At 41.4% G+C, this 19,687-nt stretch overlaps 1 protein-coding gene across 1 annotated transcript; it reads left to right on the top strand.

Annotated features, from left to right (window-relative positions):
- The first annotated feature begins 1,817 nt into the window (after nucleotides 1–1,817).
- On the top strand, nucleotides 1,818–19,445 carry ptger3 (prostaglandin E receptor 3 (subtype EP3)). The gene is made up of 2 exons (XM_024378642.2): nucleotides 1,818–2,627; nucleotides 18,184–19,445. Exons 1-2 carry the CDS (start codon nucleotides 1,836–1,838, stop codon nucleotides 18,484–18,486), a joined length of 1,095 nt encoding a protein of 364 aa, XP_024234410.1. The 5' UTR covers nucleotides 1,818–1,835; the 3' UTR covers nucleotides 18,487–19,445.
- The last annotated feature ends 242 nt before the right edge of the window (nucleotides 19,446–19,687 follow it).

Raw genomic sequence — 19,687 nt, 5'->3', positions numbered from 1 at the left:
CGAACCAACAAAGCACAGGCACTCACAAGACCAACAGACATGGGAACAACAACCAACAAGACAATGGTGAACAGAGGGCACACATAGAATTACTAATCAGGGGAATTGGAACCAGGTGTGCGCAATGAAACAGTTCAGCTGGTGACATAAACCTCAGGAGCTCATGTATGGAATGAGCAGCAGTACCTACCGGGGAATCCGTGACAGCTATGTAGAAATCTTGTGATGATGGGATAGGTCTATCAACCAAGTGCATAGTGAGGAAGAATGAACCACTCATGTTAGGTTTATGTGTGACAAGAATATTCTAAAGCTATTTTCAGTTCAGCAAATGGCTTGCCTGGCTACCGGGACACTCCTAGTTCAGGCCAAACGCTATTCCGTGCCCAATGGAAGTTAATGCCTCGATCATACCTACAGTGTTTTTGCATTTTGGTACACCAGAAGTACAGTGCATTCATTTTCAATGGAACACTGCACTTGACTTGCAGCATTGCAGAGGAAGTTGCAGTGAGTTCTGTGTGGTACATACATTGGATAAATTTAAAGTATGCATCAAATTGTATGCATAGACGGCTTGACAGAAATGGTAACAGAAGGTGAATGTTGAAGTTTCGTTCCACACATATCAAGATGATGCTGTGTACCATTTTGCGCAATGATGTTGTAGGCATCCACAACTGAGTGGAAACACTCCCTTGCTGCTGAAGGCTCTGTGGCGAGATGGACATCACTTTGAACATTTTAAAACTTTGCAGTCTCTTCAGTCTTGTTGAAAAACAGTAAGTTACCAAAACATAGATGGAAAATGTGTGGTTTTCAGTGATGGCTTAACTAGCCACTTCTAAACAATTTTCTATTCCTATAAGTGAGTACTATTATAATAGCAATGTTAAATGATACACATTGCCTGTAAAGCCAATTATATTATCACAATTGCCTCCCATTTAAGTTTATGATGGTGAAGCTTTACAAACACTACACTTCTCTGTTCAGTAGCAGGGCAAGATTCCTTGAAGATGACATACAGCAAAATGAAATACCTCTCGATTTAAAGGGTGATTAGTAATGTATGTAGTGAATGACAAAGCAGCATAATAATTTAGTTTGAGTCATCAGGCTAGCAAATGGCATTGAATTAAAAGTAAACTACAATGTGAAGGATATAGGCTTGCCTTGTGATAATTAGGCTAGTAGGCCTACATTTTCTTAAATGCAACAACTAGGCTTTTCCCATGGCTCTGAAGAGTCCTAGGTCAGTGATTCCCAACCATGTGGTTTAGGGAGCTTCCAATGGGTCCCTGAAAAAGCTGTGATAAAACTAAGATTGAATAAAACAGCAGCAAGGCCAAAATGTCTCATTTAAAAAAGCTTTTCAGTGGAACTCAGAATGGATCAGAACCCCTAGTTCAGGTAAGATCAATCATAGCTACATCAAAGCCATTAATAATAGCCTAGACCAATATTCAATGTAAGGCATAGCTGCCTACTAGGTATAGGACTATGCTAAAACATTTACAATGTAATTTTAGCAGAAAAGTGAACATGCACTTTATATTATGCCCTTGTCCAGCTGCCAAAATTAGCCTCCTGGAGCAATTGGTGTAGAAAGTTATACCTGACGAATTTTGAAATTGTGCATATGCTCTTGCAGGTAGTCCCACCTCCCGTGCTTTAAAAAGTGTGACGCGTTTTTACGCACAGTAGCTTTCCAGCAACACTTGGAGGGTGCTGGGCGTGTACAGTGGAATTAGCCTGTATGTATCCTCACATAGAGGATGATTTCCGAGAACTGAGACTCTTTGGATACCAGGCGCAACGCTTCTCCTGGAGAGATGTTGGAATCCAACAAGTCTTTGCGTGAGAGCAATGTCACCAAAAGTGGCAGCTGTGGATCCGTATCAGTTGTTTTCCCCATTACTATGATGGTAACGGGAATGGTGGGCAATTCTCTCGCTCTTATGCTGGTATATAGCTCGTACAGAAAAAAAGAAAATAACAGGAAAAAGTCTTTCCTACTCTGCATAGGGTCGCTGGCATTGACAGATCTGTTTGGACAGCTTCTCACCAGCCCGATAGTTATATCGGTTTACAGAGCCGATTTGAAATGGGACCGCATAGACTCATCCGGGAGTCTGTGTGCTTTCTTTGGAGTGTGTATGACAACTTTTGGCTTGTGTTCTCTATTCTTTGCCAGCGCAATGGCAATTGAGAGGGCATTGGCGATTACAAGTCCTCATTGGTACTCCAATCACATGAAGGCAAGTGTGACAAAGCAAATTCTGGCAGTTATATTGTGTCTTGTTCTTTTTTTCTCGCTGTTGCCGGTCGCAGGAGTTGGGCACTATACGCTGCAATGGCCAGGCACTTGGTGCTTCATAAGCACTGGAGACAGAGAGGTCCCGGGCAACATGTTTTTCTCCGTCACTTTCGCTGTTCTTGGGATATTCTCACTTCTTGTGACTTTCTCCTGCAACGTCGTTACAATTCGTGGATTAGTTATTCGTTGCAAAACGAAATCGGGCACATCTCAGTCATCCAAGCAGTGGGAACGATTAACCACGGAGACAGTCATTCAACTATTGGGAATCATGTGTGTACTGCTTATATGCTGGGTTCCTTTACTGGTAAGTTCTAGTGGTTTTCCTCTTGTTTTATAGCATTTGGTAATGTGGTGTAGAACTCTCTAAAATACTAGAATCATATTTAACACGGCACGCCTATACGACAAATAATTCACAGAACGCACATTTGAATTAAAGTTCCAAAGGAAGGGTCTCATTTACAACCTTATTGACACACAGGTGATTGGTTTAGCCATCTTGAGGTGATTAGTTAACGTTCTTGAGTGCTTGATGTCACACATATGCTCTACAAAGCAATCTGTTTAGCTAGCTCACACCGCCCACGAGTTAACACCGACTGAACAACTTGGGAAACAGCTTCAGTTTGATCACCAAATCAGTTGGGGAAAGAAATAGGGCTGTGACGATTATGGCATTTTGGGTAACGAATAATTGTCATGCAAATGTACACGATTATTGTCATAAGTGTTTTTCTTCTAATGCATCATAATGCACGTTTTGAAAATTCGTTTAGGAAATGAAGCTTCTCCTCCCAACAGTGCCATTCTGCTCATAAAACTGAAAAAAATGCTATTATCTTCTTAAATAAAGTTGAATCTTCCCTTCTCCTAAAATATACATATTAATAAGATTATGATGATTTTTTGGAGTTTACTGTTATTGTCCATAATTGTTGAACCAAATGAAAACCTCCAATCTATTTTAGGTTCACTGATCATTAAAAAATGAGCCCACTAATTGTTATTTTGACCTATCCACAAATGGTCTGGTATGTGTTGTTTGATATCAGCAAGTTAACCCAAATGTATCAAAGAATAGGTTGTGTGTCCGCAATAAGTTAGTGGCTATTGCCTGGCCAGTGGTCTAGCCAGCTACATTTCAGTAATTAGCTATCCTCCTAAATGCGGTGGTCAGTGTAAAACTAAGTGGAAAAGTTAGTTATTGTTGCCGTGGTGTAATTATATCTAACCAGTTGGCTAATGCAGCCTGTGAGCCCATGAGCTCCCAAGTCTAGGTAGCTGTGTCATTTGGTGTCCACGATTAGCTATCTAGCTACTGTTGACTAACCCCATTCCGTACAAATTTGCACAACCACTGCATTCAAACAAGGCTGCAATTAAAACTAATGGGACTGTGTGGGCATCAGTCTGTGCAGAGAACCACGTTTCTATTCAAGCTTCGATTGACATGGTAATGGCCCAATAGTATTGCAGAAAAGTTGAACCCCCCTCCCCAGGGTCTCATCATTGATTTTACTGGAAAGGGAAGAAATCGTGCTTTACAATGGTATTCATATTACAGTTGACCTGGAAGTATTAAAATAAGGTCATTGTATTGTACATTACAGCGCGATGTACAAAAGTGTGTTAGCTAACTATAGTTGGCTACTGCATGGCCATTATAAGCCAGCATGCTAAATAGCCGGCTACATTTCAGTCAGTACCTATCCTTCAAAATGGTCACTGGGATAAACTAGCTATGAGTTGAACATATAGTACCAGTCAAAAGTTTGGACACACCTACTCATTCAAGGGTTTTTCTTTATTTTGACTATTTTCTACATTGTAGAATAATAGTGAAGACGTCAACTATGAAATAACACATATGGAATCATGTAGTGACCAAAAAAGGTGTTAAATAAATCAAAATATATTTTATCTTTGAGGTTGTTCAAAGTTGCCACCCTTTCCCTTGATGAAAGCTTTGCACACTCTTGCCATTCTCTCAACCAGCTACATGAGGTAGTCACCTGGAATGAATTTCAATTCACAGGTGGGCCTTGTTAAAAGTTAATTTGTGGAATTTCATTCCTTCTTAATGCGTTTGAGCCAATCAGTTGTGTTGTGACAAGGTAGGGGGTGTACAGACACTATTCCTATTTGGTAAAATACCAAGTCCATATTATGGTAAGAAAAGCTCAAATAAGCAAAGAGAAACAACAGTCCATCATTACTTTTAGGGATGCACGATATATGGGAGAACTTATCGGAATCCGACGATAAAAGCTAAACATTTTCGTGACCAAGCTACTTTGATGCTAGGTGTTCATAATGTTTTGTCTAGTGATCGATAAATTTACACAAACGCTTGGATTGGTTTCGCTGTAAAGCATATTTTCAAAATCTGACAAGACAGGTGGATTAACAAAATGCTAAACTGTGTTTTGCTATATTGCACTTGTGATTTCATGGATATAAATATTTTTAGTAATATTATTTGAATGCGGCGCTCTGCAATTCATCGATTGTTGATGACAATTATTCCGCTAACGGGATAAGTAGCGTCAAGAAGTTAACAAATGCAGCATCTCTGTCTCTTCTCTGTCAGCCCAATGTTGAATCATGTCCCAATTGTGTGGCAACACGTGCACAGAGGTTATCCACCTATCACAACCCTAGACAGCCTTTCACTAATTGTAACCACGGCAGAGAAGTGTAACGGCGGTAAGAGTTCCACCAAAATGGAAAGTGAGGAAGCCAGCTCAGCCTCTCGTGAAAATGAAATCATCCCCAAAAAGGGCAGCAATGTTTTTTCAGTAATATGGAAGTGATTCGGGTTTAAGAGGTCTGATTTTCAGCAAACGAATGTCCTGTGCAAAATGTGTCGAAAGACAATTGCTTCAAAAAGCAGCAGGACAACTAACCTCTTCCATCACCTGCAACTGAAACACGAGGTGGAATGGGAGGAATGCGTGAGACTACGCAATGCTGATTCCAGTCGCTCGATTCCCAAAACGTCTGCTAAAAGACAAACTACCATAGCTACATCCTTTTCAAACTTAATCCCTTATGACAAGAAAAGTTTGAGGTGGAAGGAGATAACGGATGCAGTGACCTATTACATAGCGAAAGATATGGTTCCAATCTGTACAGTAGAAAAGCCAGGCTTTAACCTCTCTGGGAAATGTCACCTGGCCAAAAGCCAGGGAAAATGCAGAGAAATTAAAGCTACACTTGTTGTGAATCCAGCGGCAAAAGCAAATGATGCTATTATCTGAGGATAGCACCTCCGTAAACAAAGAGAGAAAACGTATTTCAACCCTGCAGGCGCGACACAAAACGCAGATATAAAAATATAATTCATGCCTTACCTTTGACGAGCTTCTTTTGTTGGCACTCCAATATGTCCTATAAACATCACAAATGGTCCTTTTGTTCGATTAATTCCGTCGATATATATCCAAAATGTCCATTTATTTGGCGCTTTTGATCCAGAAAAACACTGGTTCCAACTTGTGCAACGTGACTACAAAATATCTCAAAAGTTACATGTAAACTTTGCCAAAACATTTCAAACTACTTTTGTAATACAACTTTAGGTATTTATTAATGTAAATAATCGATAAATACAGAGGAAAACAAACTGTAGCTAGCTTTCTGGTCATCTAACTGTACACTTCAAGTGACCCTCGTTCAAGATGGCCGCACTTCTTCATTACACAAAGGAATAACCTCAACCAATTTCTAAAGATTGTTGACATCCAGTGGAAGCGATAGGAACTGCAAGAAGGTCCCTTAGAAATCTGGATTCCCAATGAAAACTCATTGAAAAGAGTGACCTAAAAAAGAGAAAAATATTTTATTTTCTATCCAAATCTACTAATAATATGCATATCTTACCTTCTGGGGATGAGTAGCAGGCAGTTGAATTTGGGCATGCATTTCATCCGGACGTGAAAATACTGCCCCCTGTCACCAAGAAGTTAAGAAGCTGCTAGGTACAGATGACCACAAATATCAGTTGCCAAGCCACAGGTATTTCACTGAAGAAACCCTGCCAAAATGTCTACCTCCAGACGTCTTACTTCCCCGATGATCATACGGGTGAAGTAATAGCCCAGGGTCTCAAATACTCTCTGGCATCGTGGAAGATGAGCAAAGACCGACAGGTGTGCATGACAACTGACAGCGGGAGCAACATGATAAAAGCGTTGCGCTTGAACAACTGGATCCGCCTGCCTTGGGCACAGGCTTGACCTCGGTAAGTGTGACATTGGATAATTAAAGTGCATTCAAAAAATATATGTTCAGGCCAGCTGTAGGCTAATGTGTTAGTAGTTGTGTCATTCTGCCAATCTAAACACAGGCTGTTTTAATTATAACAACATTATCTAAATTAATACATTTTCAATCAAAATGATTATATAAATTACATATTCAAACAGCTAGCTCAAATATTCCTAAACAATAGAATAGACATGGAGAGACTCGTTTCTAGCACAGACTGAGCTCAGTCTACACACTCACCAGCTCATCACAGAGTCCCCAACCAGGTGGGGTTCAAGACAGAAGATGATAGAATGAATCCTGGAACAAGAAAAGGCCATAGCCCATGTCTGGATTCAGAGAAGAAAAGCATGCACCTGGTGCCCAACTATCAGGAAAATGATGTGTTGGAGTCAGTGAACAAACCATGGGCCCACTACAGGAATTCACTGACACGCTGTCCGGGAAGAATGTTCTTAACTGGCTTGCCTAGTTAAATAAAGGTAAAAAATATATATATATATATATATATATATATATACAGTGGGGCAAAAAAGTATTTAGTCAGCCACCAATTGTGCAAGTTCTCCCACTTAAAAAGATGAGAGGCCTGTAATTTTCATCATAGGTACACTTCAACTATGACAGACAAAATGAGAAAAAAAATCCAGAAAATCACATTGTAGGATTTTTAATGAATTTATTTGCAAATTATGGTGGAAAATAAGTATTTGGTCACCTACAAACAAGCAAGATTTCTCACTCTCACAGACCTGTAACTTCTTCTTTAAGAGGCTCCTCTGTCCTCCACTCGTTACCTGTATTAATGGCACCTGTTTGAACTTGTTATCAGTATAAAAGACACCTGTCCACAACCTCAAACAGTCACATTCCAAACTCCACTATGGCCAAGACCAAAGAGCAGTCAAAGGACACCAGAAACAAAATTGTAGACCTGCACCAGGCTGGGAAGACTGAATCTGCAATGGGTAAGCAGCTTGGTTTGAACCAACAATGCAGTTAAAAAAATGAATAAGAACAAGAAAGTAAAGGAACAAGTAATTAAAGAGCAGCAATAAAATAACAATAGCGAGACCATATACAGGGGGTATCGGTACAGAGTCAATGTGCGGGGGCACCGGTCAATCGAGGTAATTAATAACTCTATTAATAATAGTTATTAAAGTGACTATGCATAGATAATAACAGAGAGTAGCGCAAAAGGGCTGGAGGTGGGGCAATGCAAATAGTCTGGGTAGCCATTTGATTAGATGTCTGTTTAGAAGCCTCATGGACTAGATTTGGTGCTCTGGTACCGCTTGCCGTGTGGTAGCAGACAGAACAGTCTATGACTTGGGGGGCTGGAGTCTTTGACAGTTTTTAGCGACTTCCTCTGACACTACCTGGTATAGAGGTCTTGGATGAGAGGAAGCTTGGCCCCAGTGATGTACTGGACCGTACGCACTACCCTCTGTAGTGCCTTGCAGTCGGTGAGCAATTGCCATACCAGGCAGTGATATAACCAGTCAGGATGCTCTTGATGGTGCAGCTGTAGAACCTTTTGAGGATCTGAGGACCCATGCCAAATCTTTTCAGTCTCCTGAGGGGGAATAGGTTTTATCATGCCCTCTTCACAACTTTTCTTGGTGTGCTTGGACCATGTTAGTTTGTTGGTGATGTGGAAACCACATAATTCCACCACTCTTCTGCTTGAGGAAACCATGAACAAGTTCTAGCGAACCTACCGGTTCCAAGTGGAAAAAGCATCTACTTTTAATTTCATCCTCCGAATGTCGGTCATGATGAGAGATGGAATGTGGAAGATTAATGTCTATTTTGTGAGGTCAATAAAAGTTGTATGAAGATGTTATTATGAAAACATTGTAACTTGAAGAGTTTTCATACAGTGTATATCATGTTCACATACTTTACGTTGTGTGGAAAATATCCACGATAAAGACAATGTTTTTGTGATGATAAGATTGTGATTTTAGTTATCTAACGAGATCATATTAAAATGTGATACCTTGCTTTAGCTACACCCCAGGGAACCCAGAGAGCATGTCAGCAAGATGTAAACGCCCCCTTTCTATCTGAGGGTGTAAAGCATTTGAGGTAATAATTAACATATCAGATTAGAATGACCACGAGCTGCAGCTGAGGTGTAAGATTAGTCGCGACCCCGTAAACGCAATACGAGGTTGAAGAAGACAAAGTAACCTCTTAGCAATCAATGCTACGGTTGAGTAGCTGTTCTAAATACTGTATCTAAGAAGGTGAATTTTAAGCAGGACTATCTGGTTATTCTCTTCAAATAAATGTTTGTCGAAATGGCTTTCATCACTACTCTGGGATCATTGACATTACTGATTAGCCGTCCTCAGGAGATCACTCTTCCAGTGGAAGTAAACAGAAAACTAAGGACAGTGTACCATCTTGTGGACAATCAGAGACTTATGAAGGAGAAGGTCATCCAAAGAACAAGCCTCCGTTGAAAACTTATCCCCAAGCGAAACCCAGCAACAGAGATACCTGACGAAGATCTTCAACACGTAAATACATGAATTACTTCTTACCTAAGAGCGACAGTTCGGGGCAAGGTATTAGGGCTAAACTAAGCGTAGTTTACAAATGTATCTAAGTGTTGCTTCACTTTCTCTCTCACTCTCTTTTTAAATCCCCATCTTGTGTAACACGTGTTATATGAGTTCTGTTATACTCACAGACATCATTCAAACAGTGTTACAAACTTCAGTGTTTTCTATCCAATACTAAAAATACTATGCATATATTAGCATCTGGAACAGAGTAGGAGGCAGTTCACTCTGGGCACGCTATTCATCCAAAAGTGAAAATGCTGCCCCCTATCCCAAAAAGGTTAAAGTTACAATGGTTCCATTATAACGTCTTCAATGATATCACCAAACAATAAATTATCCTCCTGACCATTTACCACATTCTTTGTGTAGAAATATTGTTTCATTATCCACTTTTGGATGTTGGAGTTTTGTAAATTCTCTCTGTTGTAACCTTCAGACATTCCATTCTCCATACTGCAAAGGGCCAGAGAGAGACTTTTTACAACCGGTCATTAGTCATCAACCAGCCCAATTTCCCCCCCCCCCCCTCTTCCTCTCTGGTGAGAGAGGGGGTGCTGTCTTTGATCCTTGACCAGGAGGGAAAGTCATGGCACATTAATGATAGTCACATCACAACAGAGTGTGAAAATCCTGTACAAATTCCATTGTTGGGATAGATGCCACCTTATTATAATGTAATAAATCATCTTAATATTCTGGAAGAATGTGTAAAATGCTTAAGATTTTAGGGCAATTTTATCTGCAGTTTGTAAACCTAACATGAGGTACAGGAATTGCATTTACTGTCACGGTATAGTGTACATGTGCTTAATGTCTGGAAGGAGAGTTGACAGTCTAACCAGAAACCTAGGTATTTGTAGTTGTCCACATATTCAGAACAAGTCAGAACCGTCCAGAGTAATGATGCTAAAAGCAGTTGGAGGCCACGGAAGGAGTGTTGTATGGCATTGAAGGTCGTTTGGAGATTTGTTAACATAGTGTCCAAAGAAGGGCCAGATGTATACATGTATACAGAATGGTGTCTTCTGCGTAGAGGTAGATCAGAGAATCAGCAGCAGCAAGAGTGACATAGTTGATATATACTGTACATAGAAAAGAGTCGGCCCGAGAATTGAACCCTGTAGCACCCACATGGACTACCAGAGGTCCTGACAACAGGCCCTCCAATTTGACACATGGAACTCTATCTGAGAAGTAGTTGGTGAACCTGGCGAGGCAGTCATTAGAGAAACCAAGGCTATTGAGTCTGCCTTTAAGAATGCGGTGATTGACAGAGTCGAAAGCCTTGGCCAGGTTGATGAAGACGGTTACACAGTACTGTCTTTTATCGATGGCGGTTGTGATATCATTTAGGACCTTGAGCGTGGCTGAGGTGCACCCATGACCAGCTCGGACACCAGATTGCATAGTGGAGAAGGTACGGTGGGATTCGAAATGGTCGGTGATCTGTTTTTTAACTTGTTTGGGTCTAGATTGTCTCCCCCTTTGAAGTCTGCAGCAGCTTTCCAATCTTTGGGGTTCTCAGATGATAAGAAAGAGAGGTTGAACAGGCTAGTAATAGGGGTCGCAACAATTTCGGTGTACAATTTTAGAAAGAGAGGGTCCAGATTGCCTAGCTGATTTGTAGGGATCCAGATTTTGCAGCTCTTTCAGAACATCAGCTGTCTGGATTTGGGTGAAGGAGAAGCGGGGGGGAGCTTGGGCAAGTTGCTACAGGGGGTGCTGAGTTGTTACCCGGGGTAGGGGTAGCCAGGTGGAAAGCATGGCCAGCCGTAGAAAAATGCATGATGAAATTATCGATTGTCGTAGGTATATCTGTGGTGACAGTGATTCCTAGCCTCAGTGGGCAGCCGGGAGGAGGTGGTCTTATTCTCTATGGACTTTACAGTGTCCCAAAACTTTTTGGAATTAGTGCTACAGGATGCAAATTTCTGTTTGAAAATGCTAGTCTTAACTTTCCTAACTAACCGAGTATATTGCTTCCTGACTTCCCTGAAAAGATGCATATCGCGGGGGCTAGTCGACGCTAATGCAGAACGCCACAAGATGTTTTTGTGCTGGTCAAGGGCAGTGAAGTCTGGGGTGAACCAAGGGTTATATCTGTTCTTAGTTCTACATTTTTTGAATGGAGCATGTTTATGTAAGATGGTGAGGAAAGCACTTTTAATTCAGATGAGGTCACCGCGTGTGGGTGGAACAAAAGGCCTATCTAAGGCATATTGGCCAGGGCTAGGGGCTCTACAGTGAAATAAGACAATGATCACTAATCAATACAGCAATAGACCAGGCTTATTGCCATTAGGGAGAGGCATGTGTAGCCGAGTGATCATAGGGTCCAATGAGCAGCACTAGATGAGTCAGGGAGCCAATTCCGTAGTCGCTGCTACGCTAGACAAGCTGGAGACACGGCGATTCAGACAGCTAGTGGGCCGGGGCTAGCAGTTGGGCATCCGGCGACATCACAACGAAAGAGCCTGTTCAGACCACCTCGGACGTTTACGTCGGCAGACCAGTCGTGATGGATCGGCGGGGCTCCTTGTCGGCAGTAGAGGGTCCAGGCCAATTAGCAAAAGAGGTATTGTAGCCCAAGAATTGGCTGGTGGATCTCTTTTGCTAGCTGGGAGATGGGCCTAGCTCGAGGCTAGCTGGTGCTTGCTTCGGGACAGAGACATTAGCCTGGAGTAGCCACTTTGATAGCAGCTAGCTAGCTGCGATGATCTGGTGTAAAGGTTCAGAGCTTGCGGTAGGAATCCGGAGATGTGGTAGAGAAAAAGCAGTCCAATATGCTCTGGGTTGATTTCGTGCTGTGCAGACTGGCAGGAATTGACCGGGTTGAGGCTGGCTGATGTCCGAGTTAACTGACTACTAGCTAGTAGTTAGTTAGTTGGCTAGCTTCTGAAGGGGTTTCCAGTTCTAAAGTATAAAAATGGCAGATCCATACCACATTGGGTGAGGCGGGTGGCAGGAGAGTATATTCAGTCCATAGATGGAAAGTGAGAATAAATATATAAAACGAAAATATATTTGAAGAAAACAATTTATACACGGGATATACAGTATACTTGGGGCGGCAGGGTAGACTAGTGTTTAGAGCGTTGGACTAGTACCCGGAAGGTTGCAAGTTCAAACCCCGAGCTGACAAGGTACAAATCTGTCATTCTGCCCCTGAACAGGCAGTTAACCCACTTGTTCCTAGGCCGTCATTGAAAATAAGAATTTGTTCTTAACTGACTTGCCTAGTTAAATAAAGGTAATAAAATAAAATAAATAAATAATAATAATACACGGAAGGGGACAAAACAAAGACACACATCCGACTGCTACGCCATCTTGGATTCTTAATAATCCAGTACCCAGGACCGACACATCCGGCTTCTTCACCTGGGAGATTGTTTTAGACCAGCCACCCGGACAGCTGATGAATCTGTGGGTTTGCACAAACTGTCAGAAACAGTCTCAGGGTAGCTCACCTGCGTGCTCGTCATCCTCACCAGGGTCTTGACCTGACTCCAGTTTCGTGTTGTTAGTGTGCAAACGCTCACCATCAAACAGATTACCGACCATTTCGAATCTCACCATACCTTCTCTGCTATGCAATATGGTTTCAGAGCTGGTCATGGGTGCACCTCAGCCACGCTCAAGGTCCTAAACGATATCTTAACGGCCATCGATAAGAAACATTACTGTGCAGCCGTATTCATTGATCTGGCCAAGGCTTTCGACTCTGTCAATCACCACATCCTCATCGGCAGACTCGACAGCCTTGGTTTCTCAAATGATTGCCTCGCCTGGTTCACCAACTACTTCTCTGATAGAGTTCAGTGTGTCAAATCGGAGGGTCTGCTGTCCGGACCTCTGGCAGTCTCTATGGGGGTGCCACAGGGTTCAATTCTTGGACCGACTCTCTTCTCTGTATACATCAATGAGGTCGCTCTTGCTGCTGGTGAGTCCCTGATCCACCTCTACGCAGACGACACCATTCTGTATACTTCCGGCCCTTCTTTGGACACTGTTAACAACCCTCCAGGCAAGCTTCAATGCCGTACAACTCTCCTTCCGTGGCCTCCAATTGCTCTTAAATACAAGTAAAACTAAATGCATGCTCTTCAACCGATCGCTACCTGCACCTACCCGCCTGTCCAACATCACTACTCTGGACGGCTCTGACTTAGAATACGTGGACAACTACAAATACTTAGGTGTCTGGTTAGACTGTAAACTCTCCTTCCAGACCCATATCAAACATCTCCAATCCAAAGTTAAATCTAGAATTGGCTTCCTATTTCGCAACAAAGCATCCTTCACTCATGCTGCCAAACATACCCTTGTAAAATTGACCATCCTACCAATCCTCGACTTTGGCGATGTCATTTACAAAATAGCCTCCAATACCCTACTCAACAAATTGGATGCAGTCTATCACAGTGCAATCCGTTTTGTCACCAAAGCCCCATATACTACCCACCATTGCGACCTGTACGCTCTCGTTGGCTGGCCATCGCTTCATACTCGTCGCCAAACCCACTGGCTCCATGTCATCTACAAGACCCTGCTAGGTAAAGTCCCCCCTTATCTCAGCTCGCTGGTCACCATAGCCTCTCCCACCTGTAGCACACGCTCCAGCAGGTATATCTCTCTAGTCACCCCCAAAACCAATTATTTCTTTGGCCGCCTCTTCTTCCAGTTCTCTGCTGCCAATGACTGGAACGAACTAAAAAAATCTCTGAAACTGGAAACACTTATCTCCCTCACTAGCTTTAAGCACCAACTGTCAGAGCAGCTCACAGATTACTGCACCTGTACATAGCCCACCTATAATTTAGCCCAAACAACTACCTCTTTCCCAACTGTATTTAATTTAAATGTATTTATTTATTTTGCTCCTTTGCACCCCATTATTTTTATTTCTACTTTGCACATTCTTCCATTGCAAAACTACCATTCCAGTGTTTTACTTGCTATATTGTATTTACTTTGCCACCATGGCCTTTTTTGCCTTTACCTCCCTTCTCACCTCATTTGCTCACATTGTATATAGACTTGTTTATACTGTATTATTGACTGTATGTTTGTTTTACTCCATGTGTAACTCTGTGTCGTTGTATCTGTCGAACTGCTTTGCTTTATCTTGGCCAGGTCGCAATTGTAAATGAGAACTTGTTCTCAACTTGCCTACCTGGTTAAATAAAGGTAAAATAAAATAAAATTAAAATAAATAAAAATGGCCACTGGCACACTGGAGAAGTGTGCTCTTCACGGATGAGTCTCATTTTCAACTGTACTGGCAGATGGCAGATAGCGTGACACATTTAATGGCAGATGGCAGACAGCGTGTAAGGCTTTGTGTGGGCGAGCGGTTTGCTGATGTCAAAGTGATTTGAAATCAAATCAAATTTTATTTGTCACATACACATAGTTAGCAGATGTTAATGCGAGGGTAGCGAAATGCTTGTGCTTCTAGTTCAGACAATGCAGTTATAACCAACGAGGAATCTAACCTAACAATTCCACAACTACTACCTTATACACACAAGTGTAAAGGGATAAATAATATGTACATAAAGATATATGAATGAGTGATGGTACAGAACGGCATAGGCAAGATGCAGTAGATGGTATAGAGAACAGTATATACATATGAGATGAGTAATGTAGGGTATATAAACATAAAGTGGCATAGTTTAGTGGCTAGTGATACATGTATTACATAAAGATGGTAAGATGCAGTAGATGATATAGAGTACAGTATATACATATGAGATGAGTAATGTAGAGTATGTAAACATTATATTCAGTGGCATTGTTTAAAGTGGCTAGTGATACATTTTTACATCAATTTCCATACATTTCCATTATTAAAGTGGCTGGAGTTGAGTCAGTATGTTGGCAGCAGCCACTCAATGTTAGTGGTGGCTGTTTACCAGTCTGATGGCCTTGAGATAGAGGCTGTTTTTCAGTCTCTCGGTCCCTTCTTTGATGCACCTGTTCTGACCTCGCCTTCTGGATGATAGCGGGGTGAACAGGCAGTGGCACGGGTGGTTGTTGGCCTTCCTGTGACATCGGGTGGTGTAGGGGTCCTGGACGGCAGGTAGTTTGCCCCCGGTGATGCATTGTGCAGACCTCACCACCCTCTGGAGAGCCTTAGGGTTGTGGGCGGAGCAGTTGCCGTACCAGGCGGTGATACAGCCCGAAAGGATGCTCTCGATTGTGCATCTGTAGAAGTTTGTAAGTGCTTTTGGTGACAAGCCGAATTTCTTCAGCCTCCTGAGGTTGAAGAGGTGCTGCTGCGCCTTCTTCACAACGCTGTCTGTGTGGGTGGACCAATTCAGTTTGTCCGTGATGTGTACACTGAGGACCTTAACTTCCTACCCTCTCCACTACTGTCCCATCGATGTGGATAGGGGGGTGCTCCCTCTGGCTGTGTAAAGGACCTTTACACAGCCACTATACAAATACTCACTAAACAATACAAAATACAAATACATTACATCCAATAATAAATCATTCTAACAACAACACTGTCATTGTCACGGCAGATTTCCTCCTCTTCCTCTGAATAGGTGAAACAAGGATCGGACCAATATGCAGCGTGGTAGGTGTCCATGTTTTAATAGGGAAAACTGAACATGAACACAAATACAAAATAACAAAATGAACTGGCAACGAAACAGTACAGTGTGGCACAGACACAGGAAACAATCACCTACAAAATACCCAAACAACATGGCTGCCTAAATATGGTTCCCAATCAGAGACAACGATAAACACCTGCCTCTAAATGAGAACCAATCTAGGCAACCATAGACTTACATAAACACCTAGACTAGAGAACACCCCATAAACATACAAAACCCCTAGACCAGACAAAACACATAAATCCCCCATGTCACACCCTGACCTAACCAAAATAATAAAGAAAACAAGATAACTAAGGCCAGGGCGTGACAATCATCAACTGTAATTTTACATATGAGGAAGCACAGAACTTGTGTACGTACAGGTTTGGATAGATTTTAGCCATGTTTTCAATATCAATTTAAAAAATCCCATAATCAGTGCAGCTTCTCAAGTCGAGGGGCATTGCATTCCAGTATACTGTAGCTCTAACAGAGAAGACCAATTGCACTGTGTCAAAAAGGGACAACGCAATTCCCTCTAATTTACTGCCCTTGTTATCCTGGAGGTGCTTTCCTTGAGCATGATATGCCGGCATAGGGGTGGAGGGGCAAGATCTTAAAGACTAGGTTTTCATCTACATAATGCTTAAAGCTATCCAGACTAAAATAAGTTATGTTTGTAAATGATATGACAATGGGTGGTAACTGTTTGGTTTGTTATCAAAAACCTTAAGTGTTTGTTTGTAGAGTGATTCAATTGGTTTCAGAATAGGAGCTCCTGCTTGTGACCAGCGTGTGAGGCAATATCTCAGATGTGTTTGGCGGCATCCAGGCAAAGGAAAGGTTTTATAAACATAAAGTTGGATAATCCAAACTTGACCGTGTTAACCACCTTCTTCACATATTTCTTAAATGTCAAGTTGGAGTCCAAAATGACATCAAGATACCTGAAATTAGACACAACTTTCAGATTATCCCCATTAACATGAACAGCTCGTTGAGAAGAATCAATGGATTTCTTAGAGAAGTACATAGAAACAGTCTTGTCGATATTTAAATGCAGGCAAAAATTAGTCATCCATTTAGAAACATGTACCATATCTTCAGTTAACTTGTTAACAACTAGTTGTCTATTTTGTGTAGTGTACATACAGAACTGTATCATCTGCATACATCTGTATGTTAACTTGTGTGAGAATTTATATAGATGGTAATCCGAAGGGGGCCTAATATTGACCCTTGTGGGACCCCAATGTTATAGTAGAGTCCGACTGAGTGTCTCCCAAACGAACCCTTTGACTTCTGTTTGTCAGATAGGAATACATCCAACTAATGACTTCAGTGGACACATTAAGGGAGGATAGTGTGGATAAGAGGACATCATGATTCACAGTTTCAAAGGCCTTTTCAAGATCCAAAAAGACTGTGCCGACTTCACCGATATCCAGTTTAGATTTAATGCACTCCAGAAAATAGCATTGGCTGTTTCAGTAGAATGGTTTACATCCATGCATAAATATCAACCCTGTCCAGAGACCTGTTTTGGTAAATGCGTTGCACCATTAGATTATCTTTTTGGCGTACTCTATAATGTATCCTGTTTCTGTTTCTACAGTGTGCAATAAGGCCTAAGTGTAATTTTTATTTATACTGTGCATTAACTGTATTTTGTACACACATCTAGATACTCAGCTTGTTTGTGCAATGACTTTCTTAGGGATAGGACAGGCTGTGGACAGGGCTAGGTTACCCGGAACAGTATTATGACCAGTCTTAAATCATTGGATAACAAAAGTAGGTTGTAATGATGATATTATACAGTTATTGACTATAAAACGGTGCTGTTTTCTGTCGATTTATACAGCTTGTCATAAGGGGATGTCTGAGGCAGGTTGGATTAATTTGCAGTGGGCAGATGAGACACATTTTATTACCATGTGCAGCCACAACAAATCTCAAATCAGTCAGTGATTGGATCATCTTAATCAGATGAAGGACAACCACATGTTAAACGCAGCTTCTGAGAGCTGATTAAAATCCATTGGACGCACCCGTGCGTTAATCTAAGTAACATAATCAAATAAAAAAAGTGAGCCCTGCATGACAAAACCAAACAATTACATAATGAAGGCAGGATCATCAGAAACACACCATTTTTATTATGAAATAACATTACCACGTTCCCAATGTGTCCAACTGTTTTTTTTCCGTAAGTGAGGTGTGTAGAAACTAAAAGCCGTTTTACCGAAATATGTAGTGACAGAAGGAATTTCAAGAGTTTGCCATCTCTGTGACCAGGTATGGTATCTCATATCTATAAATTAGTAATGATGTTAAGTAAAGCGAGACCCTCCAAGGTACTCTTGATTCAATTTTCACTGACTCTCTTCTTTAGGTGCTGATGTTAAGAATGATCTCGACACAGACGTCGTCACATCACTGCAAACCAGCAGAAGTGTCTTTCACTCCTAGTCAAGACATCCAGGTGGACTGTAACTTCTTTCTCACCGCCATTCGCCTGGCCTCTCTGAACCAGATCCTGGACCCTTGGGTTTACCTGCTTCTAAGGGAGATTATACTGCGCAAGTTCTGCCAGGTGGCCAATGCTGTGTCCAACTGCTCCATAGACGGACAAAAGGAGACTCAGACGGCCCTGGATGTTCTCAACAAGCAGCCTTCTGACACTAACGGTCTGTAGAAACAGTAAATGTACCCGATCAAACTTAAGGATGACCTGACGTGATTACAATTGTTTTTTATTCTATCACCCACAGTCCAAAAACAGTTATTGTGCAATAATGTTGTGCCACTAATGACAGAAATTACTTTGTTAGTGTGTTAAATGGACCTGGCAATGCTCTCCATGTGCACTCATTTTTGTTTGGTTGCATATATTCTAGTGAGGCTCACAAAACCAGAATGTGAAAAGGTGACCTCTGCAACCTTCACTTTGGACTGTTAAAGCCAATGAGTTCCAGGGGGATTTTTTTACATGGTTGCTCAATAAACATTACAGCCCTACCAAACACAAACAGACATTCTCAATCAGAAGATACCATTTTGTTTTTCAACCAACAAGTTAAAACAACTGTTAATGGAATATAGTTTTTGACTTTCTGGAATCACATTTGCATTTCATGTAACAAAGTTGATGTTAAATGTAATGATGGCTGGAATGTGTGACATTTTTAATTCAAATCAGTCTTCACTTTGTCGTGTGGAATAGACTAGATTTGTTACCAAATTTTAAAAAAAGGGGAACCTCTGAAGTGCAAGGCAAGTGTACTTAAAACTGGAATAGATTGCACAGTATTATATATGCTAATTGAAGAAGATTGCAAAATGTATTGATATATGGAAAAGGCATTGATATTTGTTGTTTCTGTGTCGAACACTGAAATGTGTGTTTAACTCTGAATGTGCTGAAGATGCTACCTATTGGGGATATGCTGTCATATGTTCAGGGGGGTCCACAATTATTGGCACCCTTGATAAAAAAATGAGCAAAACAAATTGTATGGAATAAATTGAATTTCTATATTATATGCAAAACAAATAGGAAATGTATATTATTTTATGCTAATACAATTGCTCTGATAAAGATTTTGTTTAACTCCTGAGTGGCACAGCGGTCTAAGGCAATGCATTGCAGCGCTAGAGGCATCACTACACTAGCCTGGTTGGAAACCAGTATCACAACTGGCCATGATTGGGAGTCCCATAGGGCGGTGCACAATTGGCCCAGCGTTGTCCGGGTTTGGCCAGTGTATGCCGTCATTGTAAATAAGAATTTGTTCTTAACTGACTTGCCTGGTTAGAGAAAGGTTAAATACAATTAAAATAAATAATAATAATTAAAACTCTAAAAGATAGGTGTAAAAATTATTGGCACCTCTGTT

Source organism: Oncorhynchus tshawytscha, linkage group LG18 (assembly GCF_018296145.1).
Source record: "Oncorhynchus tshawytscha isolate Ot180627B linkage group LG18, Otsh_v2.0, whole genome shotgun sequence".
In the NCBI taxonomy this organism is placed as follows: Eukaryota; Metazoa; Chordata; class Actinopteri; order Salmoniformes; family Salmonidae; genus Oncorhynchus; species Oncorhynchus tshawytscha.
Note: the sequence above shows the minus strand (reverse complement) of the source record. Positions and strands in the feature narration are given on the sequence as shown.

Bases quoted from the DNA above. Each gene is read 5' to 3' on its own strand.
- ptger3 (XM_024378642.2), top strand. From the start codon at position 1,836: ATGTTGGAATCCAACAAGTCTTTGCGTGAGAGCAATGTCACCAAAAGT. The intron at 2,628-18,183 runs GTAAGTTCTAGT...TCTCTTCTTTAG, and splicing joins TATGCTGGGTTCCTTTACTG to GTGCTGATGTTAAGAATGAT.